The 20239-nt window shown below is 36.2% G+C and overlaps 1 protein-coding gene across 1 annotated transcript in view; it reads right to left on the bottom strand.

Moving 5' to 3' along the window:
• Positions 1 to 3715, bottom strand: part of LOC106868234 (DDB1- and CUL4-associated factor 15) — a 130816-nt gene extending 127101 nt beyond the window's left edge. The window contains exon 1 of the mRNA XM_014913400.2: positions 3507 to 3715. Within this exon, the coding sequence (XP_014768886.1) occupies positions 3507 to 3569 (63 nt within the window). The 5' untranslated portion in view covers positions 3570 to 3715. The remainder of the gene's footprint in view (positions 1 to 3506) is intronic.
• Between the last annotated feature and the right edge of the window lie 16524 nt (positions 3716 to 20239).

Below are 20239 nucleotides of genomic sequence, written 5' to 3'. Positions count from 1 at the left end.
GATGGACATTGTTTAAAACATTTTGAAACAAGGAGTAAGAAAATTATTATAAGAAATAAATTTGTCGAAGAACAATTTTATGTTTTCACATCCAAATAACGAACGAAACAGACAATAAGAATAAGGGCCGTTTACTTAAGACAGACATCATGAAGAAAGATTTATGGACGGGAAACGAAATTACTGAGGCGTTCATGCCCCCCCCCCTCTTCAAGGGCCATTATCGAACGTCAAGTGGAATGGAAAGAGAACCAAGAATTGAAAGAATGGAGTCGTTGATTCGGCCAACACAACAGCATAAATCGAGTCACTCTATGGCGATAAGAAAAATCAAAAAAAAAAAATCAACGACAATGAAATGAGGAGAGGAAGTGTGACCGTCTGCCTGTCCCTTTATCCAGTATATTTTGATTTTGTGTGCATGCGTGCGTGTTTTGTTTGGGGATATCAATGTGACTGATGGAATGGATTAGCTTTTATCTCGCACAGACTGACCAATATTTAATGTCAAAAACAATAAATGTGTGTGTGCCAGAGAGAAACGCCAAAACGAAAGGGGGCAATATCAAGATGAGGGGACGACAGAGCTGGAGTGATGAGGGAGATATTTATTTTGACTGAGAGACATGCACAAAGAAAGCAAAAAAAAAGAAAAAAAAAAAAGAAAATGTCTCTTTCGGCTCTGTAAAGAGTAAAGAAGAAAAAAAACTTACTACACTATACTTTCAACTATATAGAGACACAAATACACATTCTATAGATATCTATATATATATATATATATTATAAACACTAACAAACATACCGGAGGCACACGAGTCGGAAGAACATGCGAGAAAGAAGAGAAAATGGACATTAGGATAGACACACACACACAAAATACTTAAAGACGAGACACCTCCACCCTGAAGATTAAAAAAAAAAAAAGGTTATGGCAGTGACAATTTCAAGAGAAGCTAAATACTATATTTTCATGTGTCGGTTGTATTTTATCGTATGCTATAAAGTGTGTTGTAGAGAGAGAGGGGGGAGGAAGAAAGAGAGAGAGAGGTGAGAGAGAAAATAAGGAAGATAACATGGATCTTACAACAGAACAATCAAAAAACTTATCATTTGACAGACAAGAAACAGGGTTGTATGTACTCCGCAAAATATATGTTTCCGAAAATTTAGACAAAGAAAAGGCTACTCTTAATATAAAATTCAGGAAATGATGAATATTGAATAAAACTGGTTTTTACTTTAAAAAAAAAAAAAAAAAAGAACGGAATTCTGAAACAATAGCTTTCTGGTTTGTAGATGAGGTAACATGTTTACAGAATAGAACACATTTGAAATTACGAAAAGATGAAAGATAGGGACATGTCTCTCAACATACATTAATTTCAAAACAGTTACAGTATTTTCACTTTACTATATATATATTCATACACAGTAACGTTTACAACCACATTTACAACTTTATATAACATTACATTCTATTTTAACACCATCTTCTAAAGAACCAAAGTAATAAATATGCTTAAGCTTTCTCGATAGCACTTAGGAAACTTCATAAACAGACGCAGACAAAATTGTTCCATTTCTCCGAATTCCTTCTAATAGAAATTTAATTACTTTGTAAAAAAATAATGTTCCAGTGATTAAAAAGAGAAACGGATAAAAAAAATAATAAACACTCAAATATCTTCCTTAATTTTAATAATGTCCGTTCAAATGTAAGGAATGGATTATGCACGAAAGCATATCATAGACTTTGAAGTATAGAGGCAGAGAAACTTGTCGAAGACAATCACCCATTAATATGACGAGAGAGTGAGAGAAGGCAACACAAAACACTGAATTAAACGACTCGAAATCTTCCTATAAAACCCATTTTGTTCATTTGTGTGTGTGTGTATGTCTATTTTTGTTTAGACGATGTGATGTGATTCTGTATAATAAATATCAATAGATTTTGTAATACAAGAGCAAGTGGTTGATTATTATATACAGAAAGTGTTATATAGCGGCTTAAAAGCGTGTGTTTATGCATCTATGTGTATATATATAAAACGATTGCGTGTGTGCTATGTAGATATAAGAAACCATGTTGTTAAAAAAGAGTTTTTGACAGATGAGAAAGATGGATAAAGATACAGAGAGAGGGGACGGAGTCTTAAGTCTAACAAAGCAAAAGAGATCTCTTTATGGCACATCTGCATTTCAATACTGCACACACGTTTAGCGGTTCCATGAATATACATACTGTGTGTGTGCGCATTATACATGTATATGTATATATAGATATAGATATATAATCAAATTAAAACATAGGGTAAAAAGTCAGATATTAATTAATATCGATTTATTATCAGGAAGCTAACACATTGAAAGAATCAGAGAGATTCAGAAAAAATATTTGAGATCTTAGGGGATTAAAGTATATGTTTATATATAACGATGACCACTAAAGTGGACATTTAATGTGCTAGAAGAAGATCACATGTTGTGTCTACTAAGACCTAATGGTTCTCAAAAGAATTTCTTTTGAGAACTATTAGGTTTTAGTAGACACATGTGATCTTCTAGCATCATTAAATGTCCACTTTAGTGGTCATCGTTATATATATATATATATATACACACACGTGTATGCATATATGTTAAAGAAAGGAAGAGCGAGAATAAAGGATGTTACATAAACATACACACAAAAGACAAATGTACGTTTATAAGTATTTATATGATAATTGAAGAGGAAAAACTATATATGTAATACACAAACCGATTTGTGATGCGTTTATAGAGAATAAACCGAGAGAAGACACAAGAAAATGAATGTTACATTTTCGTATGAATAAAGGAAATAGCTTTAAAATTGAGTGGGATACAGTTGATGTTAGATAGAGTAGGTTTACTGTGTTTATTCACTCAAGCCTCATGTGTCAATTATATATTAAGTGACAATGTGTAATTTAGAAAGGTTTCATTGAAAAAATCAGACGACAAAGAAAGCTATACGGTGGATTGATTTAAAAAATAACAAAAACACGTATGAGAGGTTTTAGCGGATATTTGTAAGATAGGAGTCACTAAGAATAAATACATATTTTTTCATCGACTTCAATATATACATATATATGGTATGTATGTATATATATATGTTTTTTTATTCGAAGCAGAAGATTCACTCCGTGTCATACATAAGCTTCGAAAGAATAAACTGTGCATCCAGTAATTATTTTTTTTTCTACCAGAAAATACACCTAAACGGATAAAGATATTTTTCGTATTTCCTTCTCCTTACTTGCGATATTTCTTCTTCACTTGGCTCATTCGGGGTAGATAGAAATTGTCGCTCAATTTATCTAATCTTTGCACATCAATGATAGGGTTTATTATTATTATTATTATTTTTTTTTAACAGGAAAAAAAAACAGCAAAGACAACAACTGGACGGCCGAAATCTGGTGAGAAATAGAAAGAAGAAAGCGGCAGCAGATACAAATAACAGGTCTCCTTACCTCCCTAAATAACAGTTTAGACATAAGATTCCCGCCATTTATTCGACTGCATAAAGCCGCCATTTGCTTTGAATGATGATCATGTGACCACCAGATGTCGCTGCTGGCTCAGCGGGCAACAACAACAACGACGACGACGATGTTAGCGAAAAACAAGGAATCGCTGCATGCCGGTACTTAGCAGCGCCGCACTAAATGACATCCTTCGATAGACGCAGTTACTGCAGCTTTTTTTTTTTCTCTATACCACATACATTTGCATCTCCAAATGCAAAAATATAATTTTGTTACTTCTTCAAAAAATAAAAATAAATTATTAAGTATAATTTTATGCTATGAAAATATTTCTTTTGAAATAGATATTAACAAAACGTTTCTCAATGAATCCCCCTCCCCCTCTTACTCCGTCACTAATCAATATCGTTTATTAAATTGATATTCTTACTTTTGAAGGCATGAAGATCTCAACTTCGTTACATTTCCCTCTAGCATAACTCATAATTTCCTGTTTATGCAACAACTGGAATTTTTTTCTCCTTTTTCTTTTTGTTTCCTACTAATTGTAAGTTTTAACTTGGGGTAAAAAAAAAAAGAAAAGAAAATACAACAAAAAGACAAACACAAACTTTCTTACCTGAATTTCTGAAGTCTTGAAACTGAAATTACTTTCCTTTAGCTTTTAGCAACTGCAGACAATGCATATCTGCATTATATTGATGCTTGGTGTTATTTATAGATGCTCACAAATCTTAAGACTGATAATTTCTCCCTTTTCTTGTACCAGTGTCACATTTCTTGTCTCCACATTCTTGTTTGAAGCAGCATATTTAACATCAAGAATTGTTACATACACTATTGTGATTAATACTGGCACCAGTTTTATAATATCACAATGCCAAAGAAACTGCTACATAAACACTTGATCCAGCTGCCAAATTGCCCTCAAATCACAGCCCAAAAGGACTCATTGAATATTGTGGTCCTGAATGTGGCTGAGAAGATGGGAAGATCATATTTGGAACATCTTTGTCCACAATCAGCTCAATCAGAGTTGACCTGAAACTAAACAACAACAACCATAATTCTTTTCCTCTTTTTTTTTTCTGCTATGAGTACATCATCATCATCATCATCGTTTAACGTCCGCTTTCTATGCTAACATGGGTTGGACGATTTGACTGAGGACTGGTGAACCAGATAGCTACATCAGGCTACAATCTGATTTGGCAGAGTTTCTACAGCTGGATGCCCTTCCTAACGCCAACCACTCTGAAAGTGTAGTGGGCACGAAGGCCAGTCAGGCGGTACTGGCAACAGCCACGCTCAAAATGGTGTATTTTACGTGCCACCTGCGCAGGAGCCAAAAGTATGAAATTTCAGGGGAGGGTGCTAGTTTATTACATTGACTCAGATTCTTGACTGGTATTTATTTTATCAACCCTGAAAAGAAAAGCTCATAGCATAAAGCTGGAAGAAAAGTTGCTTGGCATTTTGACCAGCCTCCTAATGATTCTACTACTACTTTGCTTCCTTATAACAACAATCATATCAGGTCCTCTATATCCTATAGACATAGCTGTGTGGTTGAGAAGTCCACTTTGCAACCACAAAAGTTGACTGGAAAGTTCATAAGCTGATCAAGATACTTTCATGGAATGTGACCAAATGAAGTTTATTTATCAACATAGACTTCTTGTGCTCCACACACTACTTACATCAGTGTTACTGTGCTTAGATCCCATTGGTGAAGAAGCTTTCTTCCTGTTGGTCAAAAAAAAGTCATCAACTGCAGGTATGGCATTATCATCACTGTGATACTGGTTCCCAGCCAAGTGGTTTTTTTCATATGTTGGCGAATAAATGATAGTCAGATGGAACCAGATCAAGAGCATAGGGACAGTGACTAACTAGTTCAAAGTCACAGCCATGCACAGCAACCATTGAAAGCAAGGACTACTGTGCTGGAGAATGGTCCTGATGAAACAAAACACCATTCATCAGTTTTCCTGGTCATTTGGTCTTGATAGCCTTTCATAATTGCCTCAGCAAGTTGGCATAATATTCTCTATTGATGGTGCAACCCTTTTGAAAATAGTCAATAAACACAAGACTTTTTGCATCTCAAAAACTGAGGCCATCACCTAACCTGCAGATGAAATAATTTTGGCCTTCTTTGGAACAGGTGAGGAGGGGTGTTTGCCCTGCATGTATTGTCTCTTTGTCACTGGCTCAAAGTGATGAAGCCAACATTTATCCTGGTTTAGGAAACACTCAAGGAAACCTGCTGGATCTCTCTCAAACAATGTCAGGTCTTCCTGTGATGTGATCAGCTTGGTGCACATTTGATAATGTGTCAGAAGACATGGTGCCCACTGAGCAGAGAGGGAATGGCTTGCTCATCAAGCCAAGTTCATTGAGCAGAATATTCTCAACTCTCTCATGAGATATGCTGATAACATTAATTACTTGTCCAACCCATGCCAGCATGGAAAACGGACGTTAAATGATGATGATGATGATGACAAGTTATTAAACCATTGCACTTTTAGCCTATATTTGAAAATAGTAGTTTTATTAGACATTATGTTATATAATATAATTCATTACCATCTATAACATTTATCTTTATAGCACTTTTTCCATAAAAAATACACTTGGCACATAGTAGCAGCATGGAAAATATGACTTGGCAAGCTAAATGAGCTTATTCTGTTGCAAGTATTTGAACTAGGCTTCCTGTCTAAGAATAGCTTCTTCTTTCTCCTACCAATCTGTTTGATCTCTAAAGAGCATCATGGACTCTGATTAAGCCAGAATCCTGCCTCTCCACTCACTTGAAAGTTAAAAGTCCTCATCATTTAAATAGCCACTTTTCACACTTGCATGAGTCAAGAGTATGATATATCACTGTCCCCATAGATCCTGTGTCATATCCCTGATGAAGCCTCAACATCCTGAAATCCAAACTCTTCATATTTTCTTTGGTTTTCATATACCATGGTCACCTTTTCCTGTCAGCACTTAGCATTTTCCACCCTATAGATAACATTGTGTCACAATGTTGGTGCCAGTGCAGCTGGTTTTTCTACACTCAAAAAGCTGATGACTATAAAGCCTATTTGCTTTCTCACTTCACCTATGTGCAGCTGTTGTATAAGTTACCATTGCTCTCTCTCAATGGATTATATTCAATGCAACTCAGATTTTTCACTTCAATTCCCTACTTGTCTTATCTCTGCCCTATTGCTCATTTTCCAGAACTTTTTCGGATACATTTTGGCACCTCAAAGAGTATTTATATGGCTACTGGATCTGATAGTAAGTCTGAAGTTTCTCCAACTTGCAAGCCAGTTCCTTTGCAAGGGTTCTAGTCGATCTGATCAACAGAACAGCCTGTTTGTGAAATTAATGTGCAAGTAGCTGAACAGTCTACAGACTTGTGTACCCTTAATGTAGTTCTCAGGGAGATTCAGCTTGATACAGAATGTGACAATACTGGCCCTTTGAAATATAGATGCAACTCATTTTTGCCAGCTGAGTGGAATGGATCAGCATGAAGTAAAGTGTTTTGCTCAAGCACACAGTGCGCCACGAGGAATCAAACTCATGACCATATCGTTTCTACTCTAGGCACAAGGCCTGAAATTTTGGGGGAAGGGGCCAGTTGATTAGATCGACCCCAGTACGCAACTGGTACTTGATTTATCCACCCCGAAAAGATGAAAGGCAAAGTCGACCTTGGCGGAATATGAACTCAGAACATAGAGACAGATGAAATACTGCTAAGCATTTCGCCAGCCATGCTAACATTTCTGCCAGCTTGTCGCCTTAAACTCATGATCATATGATTGTGAACCAAATACCCTAACCACTAAGCCACACACACACACACATACACACAAACACATACACACACACACAAACACTCCCACACACACACACACACGCACACACATACATGTATATCTAATATGCCAATTAAACATTTTTTATGAGGCTTTGGCCATGCTTCATATTTGGCAGAAATTTTGGGATATATTTGACTTAACATTTGTATACTAGGCATACACTTATCTTTTACTTGTTTCAGTAATAGGACTGTAGCCATGCTAAGGCACTACCATGAAGGGTTCTGCTAAACAAATGAAGAATTCTGCCAAACAAATCAACTCCAGTTCTTAGTTTTAAGCCTGGTACTTATTTTATTGGTCCCTTTTACTGAATTGCTACTATGGGAATGTAAACAACCCAAGACAGGTTGTTATGTGTTGGTGGTAGTGGTGATGGCAGAAAAACACAAAGATACACACACACACACACACACACACATTTTATGAAGGTTTGGCCATTTTTCATATTTGGAAGACATTTTGGAATATATTTTACTTATGTATACAGGGTATTCTGGCTAAATTTGATGATTTTTTTATGTCTCCTTTTTTCAGGGTCAGTGTAGGAGAGCATAAGGATTAGAGTCATAGTTGAGAAAAAGTTAGCTGACATGGAAAACTGGAAGCCATTTGCAAATTCCTTTCTATTATAGACACAAGGTTTGAAATTGTGTGGGTGGGGAGGGGGGCAAGTCAGTTACATCAACTCCACTACTTGACTGGTACTTATTTTATCGACCCAAAAAGGATGACAGGTGAAGTTGACCTCTATGGAAATTGAATGTAAAGACAGATGAATCCCATTAAGCATTTTGGCCAGTGTGCTAACGGTTCTGCCAGTTTACTGCCTTAAGCCATCTTAAGCCATTGGAAAAGAGTTACCAGTATCATGACTATTTACACCAGGTATCAAAAAACTGACATCAGGCTCAATGCTTTGTGAACATTGTAAAGGCTGGAAGACATGACATGAATAGCTGCAACATAGACTATGTTACCACAGCCAGCAGAAAGTTAATGGTCTCCAGGGGTAACTTCAGTGAGAGTGGCATCATGCTAGCCCACTTCATTGAACAGGGCCTTCGATTTAGTTCATATGGCTATGTGAAATTGCTGGAGACTTTGATCAAACTCCAGCTGAAGCGAGTTGCTGCTGAAAGGCTATATTTTTTGGCAGCAGGATTCAGCTCTGTACCCTAGCTCCAGAAAGAATCAGAAGTAGTTTTGAGAGAATTTCTATGACTTCACCAGTCCTAATTTCAGGCCTCTTAATTCCTCTGATTATAATCCCATGGATTACCATGTCTGGGGCACAGTTGAGAAAGACACCAACTGCCTAGCACTAAAGCCAAGATGGCGACCAAGATCAAGGAGGTGTTAAAAGATCTTCCCAGAGACACTGAGGAATGCATGCACCAGGTTCTGGAATTGTCTTGAGGCCATGGTGGAAGGTGAGGGCAGCTACTTTAAGTAAACTGTTAACTCCTAACCATAATCTAGCTGATAGTTTTTAGTATTTCAAAATACTTTTATTTTTAGATGTGATGTGTTTTCTTTTCCTTTTAGGCCAACTGTCAAATTCAGCCCAAATGCCTGGTACATTGGATTACTGGGTCCATATTTGAATAAATTTAATTAAATACAATGGTGAATGAGAAAGTAATGCAAATAAAAACTGCATAACCTTCTGACTCACCCTTGCGTAATATAGCCAGCTGGGATTTGTAATATGGGTTGGCAATATGTGCCACCCTTTGCTAATTGTTTTAGGTAACTATGTAGTCACATGCAGAGATAAACATCCTCTCAGTTCCTCCACCTTCAATCCAACAGCTCATCCAGGATTTGACATCTGGATGAAGAGTGACCAGTACCCAGCTAGTGCTCATTTACAGCTGACTATATTGGAACACTGTGAAATTAAATACCTTGCTCAAGGACGTAATGTGCCATCCAGTCCAGAAATTGAACCAATATCCTCATATTCATGAGTGTCATACTCTAACAACTAAGCTACGTGTCTCATTAGTTATGTATTTCAAAATATTTAGTTTGATATATCTTTGAATAAATTTAGCTTAAGTACAACTCTTAATTATGATTTAAGATATGCTCAGTCATCATCGTCACCACCACCGCCGCCGCCGGAAGTAAGAAACAGGAAGTAAGAGTGAGAGAAAGTTGCGGTGAAAGAGTACAGCAGGGTTCGCTACCATCTACTGCCGAAGCCTTGTGGAGCTTTAGGTGTTTTCACTCAATAAACACTTACAATGCCCGGTCTGGGAATTGAAACCACAATCCTATGACCGTGAGTCTGCTGCCCTAATCACTGGGCCATTGCGCCTCCACAATCTACTCATTATATTATGATGAAAGTGTAAAGGTATTATACTCTTGCTGTAATGCAATGACAGAATCAGCAAATTCTGGTCAGGAAAATTTGTATCATTTGTTTAATTACTTTAATAGTTAATGATAATTTTAATCACTTATTAACTGACAATGCATCACTTGTACACAATAACAACATAATTTGCATAATGAAATTTACCTTGTTTTGCTTTACTTTGGGCCCAAAACTGCTAGATGATGTGAAAGGAATACCATCATGACATCAGTGCCATCTCAAACCATAGGCACACAGAGCAGTTGTCTGGGGAGGAGGGTGATCACATGTCTAGGGGTCCAAATCTGAGTTATGTATGCTGTGGCTTACTGTCAATAAATAAATAAATACTATAGGGCCCAGTGCATTGATTTGCCTGGGGGCCTATAATGCTGCTAAGATTGCTCTGCATAGCAAGTCCCATCCCTCTCCAGTTCTGACCAAAACTGATTTGTTCCAGAACAGAAAGAGAGAGAGAGAGGTGGGGAGTTGACTGCAGTAGTGGACTGCTACTTAATTGATTAACCCTGAAAGGATTAAAGGTAAAGTTGATGTTGGTGGGGTTTGAATTTAGAGTGCAGAGAGCTGGAACAAAGCAATCTATCTGATGCCCATATGATTTTACAAATTGGCTTTCTAAATTACAATACACAATAGGCACAGCTATGGCTGTGTGGTTAAGAAGCTTACTTCCTAACCATGTGGCTTCAGGTTCAATCTCACTGTGAGGTACCATGGGCAAGTGTCTCCTACCATAGCCCTGAGCTGACCAAAGGCTTGTATGTGGATTTGGTAAATGAAAACTTGAAGAAGCCTGTAATATAGATATGTTTGTGTGTGTGTGTGTAGCCTTGTCTTGATATATGTGATAGTTGTAAACAAGAATCACCATCATACATGTATGTTGTTTGATTCCAGCTTACTGTGAAAATCATATCAGACCATAGGGAACTATTACTTTGTCTGGACACAGATAAGTGTTGGTGACAGGAAGGGCATGTAGTCGTAGAAAAATCTGCCCTAACACACCCGTAACAAGCATTGAAAAGTGGATGTTAAATGATGATGATAATGATGATATATGCAAAAAAAACAAACAAACATTCATTTCAATATCTTCAATAAAAAAATAAACAAAATACTTTATCAAATTTGTCATTTATTGAAATTTACCTTTGGTTTTTTATTCCCAATATTTTTTATTCCTAATATTTTTTCTTGTGACTTTTTATCCCTGATATTTTTCCTGTGATTTTTTTTTTTTTTTTTTTTTTTTGATTTATCATTTAAAAAGGTTTCAATAGGAAAATAATCTATCAAATGGTAAGTTACATTTTCCCCTCAGACAAACCTTCAAATATTTCAATTCATATAAATGTCATGTTATGGAAAATTTAGAGTTATGCTTATCTGGCAAGGGACTTAATCTGAGATCAAGTTATGAAGTAGAGACATTTCTTTTCTTTTTTTCCTAATCTTTTAGTTGGGAGTGAAGGCAGTGCCCCTAACAGGGTTTCTGTGACTGATTGGAGAGCAGGAAGAAAGGATACTCAAACTGGAGATCTAATGCAAATGTTTGCAGCCGAGTGGACTCAGCTAAAGATCAAGATGCTATGCAATAGTGTTAAATTGTGTGATATATTAACTCTGTTACCTAAATAAACCATTACTTACTTAAGTTCTTCATTCCTTTTAGAGGATAGTCCATCCATCAATGACTTTTTATCACTGTTCTCAACTCTGGGCTGTCCTTAATGTATGGTCTTGTTGGTTTTGAATTATCAATGATATTTCTTCTGTAACTTTGATTTTTTTTTATGTAGTGCTGTCAACCCTTTTCAAACCCATTTTTATTCCTGGAAAGAGGTGGTTCATATTAGCCTGGCCTCTATCCTTTGACCTGTCCAGCATGGTATAGCTCTCAGGGTTGCTGAGGGGTACACGCCACACATGCTGCAATAGGGACTTGCCTTTGTGGTTTGAAGCACACTATGGCAAGATTTTAAATCAGAGTTCAAAGAGCAGGAACAGCTATCACAAGGATATCCTGTCTGATATTCTTACTGTTCTGCAAATCCAATATCCTGGATTGATACTTTTTTTATTGAACACTGAAAGGATGAAAGGCAAAGTTGGTCTCAACAGAAATTCACAACAAATGACAAGAAACATTCTATCTGATGTTCTTATGCATCTGCCAATTCACTATTTATAAAATTACATTGTGGAAGCAGCATGTTAGCAATTTAAAACAAATACATACACCCTAGTCACTTTTGTTTTTACATTATGATAGTAATACACACCATAAAGTGTTAAAAAAAAAATGATATCTCATATAATTCCACAGCTTTTGGTAGTTTATAATATTACCATGAAATAAAACAAAAGTGAACATCACACTATACATGTGCTTTTGAATGGCTGTCATCACTCTTCCATTATAGATAGATATTATTTTTATTAAATAAAGAAATCATAGAATGTATATTTTACCATTATGCAATATAAAGATATGTAATTTGTTATATAAAATGTTTGTTGCACAATATATTAGAGGATACTCTTTTACAGGCTTCCTTCAGTTGCCATACTGGAGCACCACCTTGAATAATTTGGTCAGACAAATCAATACCAATGATTATTTTATATCTAGTACTTATTCTTTTACTCACATTTGGCTGAAATGGTATGTTATGGCAACATAAACAAACCAACACCAGCTGTCAACTGCTTGGGGACAAACACCCACACATGAACCTATCAACAAATGAGCAATGTAGTGCCGATCTTAAATTGGAGAGGGAACCTTGGGGAGAACCAAGAAGACGGGACAAGTTAGTGAGATAGGGTCTTCAGATGCTGGGCCTCACAAAAGAGAATTGTGGTTGTCCATACATACAGGTATGTCCTCTATGTAACCCTCTCAGCTGAGGGGTCCTTCCCTTGAGGGCTTGTGGGTACTGGTGTCACGTAAAAAGTACTTGTACTGATGCCATGCACAAGTGCCTGTGCTGGTGCCAGGTAAATGCACTCATGCTGGTGCTATGTAGAAGTGAACACCCATATTGATACTACACAAAAAGCATCCAGTAAACTCTGTAAAGTGGTTGGCCTTAGGTAGGGCACCCAGCCCTAGAAACCATGCCAAAATAGACAGTTGGAACTTGGTTAGCTCTCCAGCTGACCAGCTCCTGTCAAACAATCCAATCCATGCCAGCATGGAATGTAGATGTTAAATGATGATGTTGGTGATGATGATATGTATGTATGTAAAAAATCAATAGATAGATAGAAAAAGAGATATATTGTTAGATAGCTAGGTAGATATGATAGACTTCTACACAGTTTTAATTTAATAACTCATAAGCCAGTGACCAGCCTGAAGCTTTAGTAGAAGGCCCTTGCCCAAAGTGCAATGCAGTGGGCTGAACCTAGAACCTTGAGGGAAACAAACTTCTTCAAAAAAATTTATTACGTGTGTCATTTATAGAAATTTTCTGGTGACTTTTTATACCTGATATTTCTGCTATGACTTCTTCCTTGGATTCATCATTTCAATATGGAAATACTATTAATTACAAAATAACTGTGCTTATATACTCTTTTACTTGTTTCAGTCATTTGACTGCGGCCATGCTGGAGCACCACCTTTAGTCAAGCAAATCGACCCCAGGACTTATTCTTTGTAAGCCTAGTACTTATTCTATTGGTCTCTTTTGCCAAACCACTAAGTTACGGGGACGTAAATATACCAGCATCGGTTATCAAGCGATGTTGGGGGGACAAACACAGACACACAAACATATACACACACATACATATACATGTACATATATACGACAGGCTTCTTTCAGTTTCCGTCTACCAAATCCACTCACAAGGCTTTGGTCAGTCCGAGGCTATAGTAGAAGACACTTGCCCAAGGTGTCACGCAGTGGGAATGAACCCGGAACCATGTGGTTGGTAAGCAAGCTACTTACCACACAGCCACTCCTGCGCCTTATATGGACATTTTTATTTTGTGTTTGCTACATCAACAGTGAAAAAGATTTAAAATTATAAATGCAATGATTCTAATCATTAATATAATCTGTAAATGCTATCATATAAGTCTGTATTAATAACAGAAGGTTTGTTTAACAGACCTTAAAATCTTTAAGGAAGTGAAAAAAGATTTTAAAAAAAATTAATTGTTTCACCACAAAAGTAACCAGTCATAATTCAGTCTTTACTCCACCAATGCAACCAATCAGAATTTAATCCTTCCTCATTTAAAACAACCAATCACTTCAGCCTTACTCCATCAAGTAATCAATTACAATTCAGTCATTCTCCAACCAATCACAACTGCCATGGCTATCATGTTATACCACCGCAACCCTTATTTCAAATATTTCAAAAGCTACACTGTTAAAGCTTATTCGGTTTTTCTTGTGTTTTGCTTGGGTAAATTGTCTCATGTCACTCCTCACTGAACAGAGCTGTGATCAAAATCTTTCTATCTATGGCCACTCATTCCTCTCTATATACATTATGTAATATACCCTACCCTCTTGAAAATGATAGAGTGAAATTTAAATGAGATTTGGCTGCTAATCTTTTTAACAAGTTAAACATACTATAAAGGTTCCTTTGAAATGGTTCTCCCTAGAATAGTACACATCAATTATCCCTAACTGCTTTTGATGACGATTCTCTGAAACTAAATCTAGTCTTCAGACAATGCTGCTTTAAACCATGTGGCTCCAAACTGAGTTTCATTTCCTTATTCTCTTGTCTGGTTCTTCTATCACTTCATGGTTATTTATTTTTCCAACCCATCTACTATTAGAACCATCATATATAATCATTCTCAACAAAAACTATTTTATCCTCACAACAAATAATGGACTGCTTTCCTGTATTCTTTGAACAGACTTCACATGACTGATGTCATTTCCATTCTCACCTTAATTTCTTTGCTATTTGTTCTTGTATGCTCACGATGGAATAAATTATTGAGGAACCTAAGTTACTACTTATCCATCTCTGTCATCTTTGACCTAAGGTGCAGATGCTTGAATCTGTATAGTTTCTATTGTTACATTACTTTAACTTTAGATTTTCTGAGATATTTTGTACTTTTTTAACCTTTTCTTTTATTCTAGCAGATATCTTTCAATGTACCATCAATACATATTATTTTCCCATTCAATTTCATTTCTTCATTACCAAATTTCACCATTTCTTTATTCCCTCATCATCATTATCATAATCATTATCATTGTTGTCATTGTCCTTGTTGTTGTTATTATTCTCAATAAGTGTGATCCATGGCAGAAATAGTACAGCCCCAGATAAAAAAAAGTACCACTATATTTAGGTACATCTGTTCAAATTTTGAGGTCAAATCACGCTAATCCAACTTAGTCTTTTATTCTTTTGAGGTTGATAAAATAAATAACTGGGTTTCATTCAATTGACTGCTCTCTCTCCTTCTCTTTCTCTCTCTTTCTCTCTCTTTCTCTTTCTCTCTCTTTCTCTTTCTCTCTCTTTCTCTTTCTCTCTCTTTCTCTCTCTCTCTCTCTCACATATTTATCTTTGTGACATTGATTAAAATACCTGTCGTCATCATCATCATTATCATTGTTGTCATTGTCATCATCATTATCATTATCATCACTGGCGTCATCATTGTTGTTGTTCTGACAGTTATTACTAGATATCAAGTTGCATCCTGCAACCTTAGGCATCTAGTATCTTTCTTACAGTCATTGCTGTGCCAAGCCAATAGGCATTCTGTAGAATCAGGAAATTCATCTCAATGTCCAACTTCATCAGCAAAGTATTCAAACTTCTTATAACCATTCCTAAGACTCCTACTACAAATGGGATAATGGTTACTTTATGACAATTCTGGATTCTTTGAAGTTTGTATTTTAGATTCAGGTAGTTTTCTATTTTCTCACATTCTCTGAATACCACTGGGCAAGCAACATCAATTAAGCAACACATTCATTTCTCTTTATCGAATATGACAATATCTGGGCAAGAATACTTTATTTGCCTGTCCGTTTGAAGTTTCATATCCCATAGTTCCTTTACATGGTCATTTTCAAAGACATGCTCTGTTTTATGGTCGTACTATTTTTCCATACTTTGAAATCCATAATATTTTTATGGATTTGCTAATGCGACATTGTAGCAATTTTGTCATGTTTTGAGCTTTCTTATAAACTCTCTGAGCAAGCATTTTACATTCAGAGACTGTAAGTGTCACAATTCCTTCTTCTTCATCACATATTCTATATTCAACCAAGATGTTCTCCATATATATGCTCTTGTTGATGTTCTAATTTTGCTTGATCCTGTGCAGCTGAAATCAAGCCTTCTGTCTCTTTCTTTAGTACATTCTTCTTAAGCCACTGTAAAGACTTTTGATATTTTTCAGAACTTTTTAAGGTGGCAAGCTGACAGAATCATAAGCACAAAAGGAAAAACGCTAAGCAGCATTTTGTCTGTCTATATGTCCTGAGTTCAAATTTTGCTAAGGTTGACTTTACCTTTCCTCTTTTTGGGGTCAATAAAGTAAGTACCAGTTGAGCAATGGAGTCGATACAATTGACTTACCCCTCCACTGAGGTGGCTGGCCTTGTGCCAAAATTTGAAATCGATATTTTGCAGAACTTTGAAAAGAGTACTGAAAACCTTTCTGATCGTATTGTTGCTCTCTAGCACCAATAACTTCACACATTTTGCTTCCTTCATTTAACATTACCCCTTATCATACTGCTATGAAGCTTTTTCATTGTTGGCCATGTATCTCTTTAAACTCTCTATTTCTTCTTATGTACAGTTTCCTACACTTATCAATCCTTATCCTCAACCTTTTGGCCGAAACACAATCTGTTAATATCTGCCTGAAGATGCAGGGCTTTGCAGCTTGTCAATAAGTTACTTGATTTTATATTTATTTCCCAACAGATATCAAAGTCTTGTATTCCTTCCTACTTACTAAAACCCTAGTATTTGCTAAATTTACCTTGAGGTATCTGAATTTTAGGTTTAGTTTCAACACCTGGAATTTCCTTTGACATTGCCATCAGCTATGAGAACTAGATTGTTAGCATGTCGGAGTTTCCTCAGACAGCAAGTCTTAAACTCCTTTTTGATGACCTAAAGATCTATGATGTATAAGAGAGAACGGAACCTTGATGAACTCCTACCTTCATGCTAAATTTATCATAGGTCTCACTTTACTTACTACATACAATATAGCTTGTATAACACTCACGAGCCATTTGTCTATGCCTACTTTTTTGAGTGACTACCAAATTACTGGAGATGGTACCCTATCCAATTACCTCTCAAAGCCAATGAAAGCGAGGAATAGTGGTTATATATATATATATATATATATATATATGAATTTAAGTCACAATATATAGATTCAACTAATCCAGCGGTATTCATAATAAAATCTCCTTAATGTATCATTCTACAAAATATATAGAATATATAATACGATACAAAAGAAAACCATAAGGAGTGTATAAAGTTATAAATAATGAAAAAAATATAGCATGCCAAGGGATTATTGTTTAACAAACAGCTAGCTTAATATCTGCATTAATTTAAAGATTGTTTATATTAAGGCAAACATGTAAGTAATTTATTTATAATAAAATATAATAAAACTAGCATACCCATGTCATCAAAAATGCAGACAGTTTTATTAGTGACAGAAAATGGTACATCAGCACAGTGGGGAAAATCATTATCAAATGTCAGCAATCTACTAAATATATGTACATGCACAGAATTGAAGCACTTGAAGAATCAGATATGATTGTAATGTCTTGGTTGAAAATATCATCCACATAATATATATGTTTGTGTATATATCTAGATATATAAATACTACATAAATAATATTATTATAAACAAACCTGAAAGGCTTTGTGAGTTACGGAGAGAAAGCTACTATGGAAGGCTCATAGTATAATAACTATAATAACTTTATACGATATATGTCATAATGATATTTATTCTCGATTTGAAGCAACAAATTTTAAATATAAACAAATGACTGAAAAATGATGAGCTAACCTCAGGCTGAATTGAACTCACAAATTGACACGTTCATGGCTCCTTGCGAATCAGATTGGCCAAATGCTCACCCATCAATTTCAGTCAAATTTAGTTAATATATACTTAAACTGTCTTGATACTACATAAATAAGATTCTTATAAAGAAACCCAAAAGGCTTTGTGAGTTACAGAGAGAAGGCTATTATGGAAGGCTGATAGTATAATTGTTTATATTTAAAAATTGTTGCTTCAAATCAGAGATTAAATATCATTATGATATATATTATATATATTATATACAGTTATAATATATATATACTTATAAATATATATATATATATATATATATATATATATATATATATATATATATATTTATAAGTACACACAAACAAACACTTGTATATGTGTTTATATACACACGTAAATATATATACATATGAAGGTCTTCTTTCAGTTTCCATCTACTCACAAGGATTTGGTCAGCCCTATTATATTGTAGAAAACTATATGCTGGAGCACTACCTTTTAGTCAAATAAATCAACCCCAGGACTTATTCTTTGCAAGCCTAGTACTTATTTTATAGGTCTATTTTCCTGAACTGCTAAGTTACAGGGATGTAAATGCACCAACATCAGTTGTCAAGCAATGGTGGGGGACAAACACAGAAATACAAATGCACACACACACACACACACACACACATACACACACACATATACGTGGGTGAGTCAAAAATTATATGCCCTCTTGCTTTTCAGTGTATTTACACAAAAGCGGGTGATAAACAAGTATTTTTCTGTATAGTCCCCTTTCCTTCCAATTCACTTGGTTCAGTGGTCCACAAACTTGTGTATTCTCTCCAAGAAGTAGGTTTTTGGTTGGTCATGCAACCATTTATGCACCACTTCCTTCACATCTTCATCTGTAAGAAATTGATGACCACATAAACCATCATTGAGCAGTCCAAAAATATAATAGTCAGAAGGGGTGAGATCTGGGCTGTAGGCAGGGTGTTCCAGCACCTCAAAATCCAATTGACTAATGGTTTCAATGGTCTGGGTGGCTGTGTGTGGGTGTGCATTCTCATGCAGCAACAAAACTTTCTTCAATAATAGGCTTTGGCGTTTGGTGTGAAGTGCTGGCTTCAGTTTGTTGGCTAGCAAGGCACCGTACCATGCACTGTTGATTGTGCACCCCTTTTCCAAGTAGGCTTCCAATATAAGCCCTTTTGAGTCCCAAAAATGGTTAGTATCACTTTTCCCATGGAAGACTGAGTCTTGAATTTCTTTGTCGCTAGTGAGCCAGAATATTTTCACTCCATACTCTGTCTTTTGGATTCTCCCTCATGATGATGGACCCACGTTTCATGTCTTGTGAGTATTCTGCTCAAACATTCCTCACCTTCATTGTTGTAGCGATCGCGTAAACGTTGGCAGACCTCAAGATGTTTGCGCTTGTGCTTTGTAGTAAGTTCTCTTGGCACCCATCTTGCACAGACTTTATAGAAGCTGAGCTCATCGTGGATGATTTGATAGACAGAGTTGTTACTAATCTGCTGAGAACAAGCTATCCCATCAATGATAACTCATCAGTTCACCATTACCATCTCTTGAGCTTGCTGAATCTTCTCGTCAGAGGTGGAGGTTGACAGGTGCACTGCTCCCTTTTCATGCATCCGTCCACTTTTAAACTTCTCAATCCACTCATACACACTTATATGCAGTAGTGCACTGTCCCCGTATTGTGCTAAAAGTCTCTGATGAATTTCAGCACCTGACACAGTTCTGACCAGAGAAATTGGATCACTGTTCTTCGTTCTTTGGTGCACATTGCTAGTGGAGCAGCCGTGCTTATACTGTAAAGCCAGAAAGAAAAATAGTGTGATCAAGATCAAACTCTGATCACATGACCACAATAGTATTGGCTATAAGCATGCATGCACAGAAGGCAGTGTGACAATAATAAAGATATAGGTGCAGGAGTGGCTGTGTGGTAAGTAGCTTGTTTACCAACGACATAGTTCCGGGTTCAGTCCCACTGCGTGGCACCTTGGGCAAGTGTCTTCTGCTATAGCCTCGGGCCGACCAAAGCCTTATGAGTGGATTTGGTAGATGGAAACTGAAAGAAGCCCGTCGTATATATGTATATATATATATATATGTGTGTGTGTGTGTCTGTGTTTGTCCCCCCACCAACGCTTGACAACTGATGGTGGTGTGTTTACGTTCCCGTAACTTAGCGGTTCGGCAAAAAGAGACCGATAGAATAAGTACTAGGCTTACAAAGAATAAGTCCTGGGGTCGAGTTTCTCGACTAAAGGCGGTGCTCCAGCATGGCCGCAGTCAAATGACTGAAACAAGTAAAAGAAAGAAAAGAATAG

The sequence above is a fragment of the Octopus bimaculoides genome, chromosome 10 (assembly GCF_001194135.2).
Source record: "Octopus bimaculoides isolate UCB-OBI-ISO-001 chromosome 10, ASM119413v2, whole genome shotgun sequence".
In the NCBI taxonomy this organism is placed as follows: Eukaryota; Metazoa; Mollusca; class Cephalopoda; order Octopoda; family Octopodidae; genus Octopus; species Octopus bimaculoides.
The sequence above is the reverse complement of the archived record's forward strand: the minus strand, read 5'-3'. Positions and strand labels throughout refer to the sequence as shown.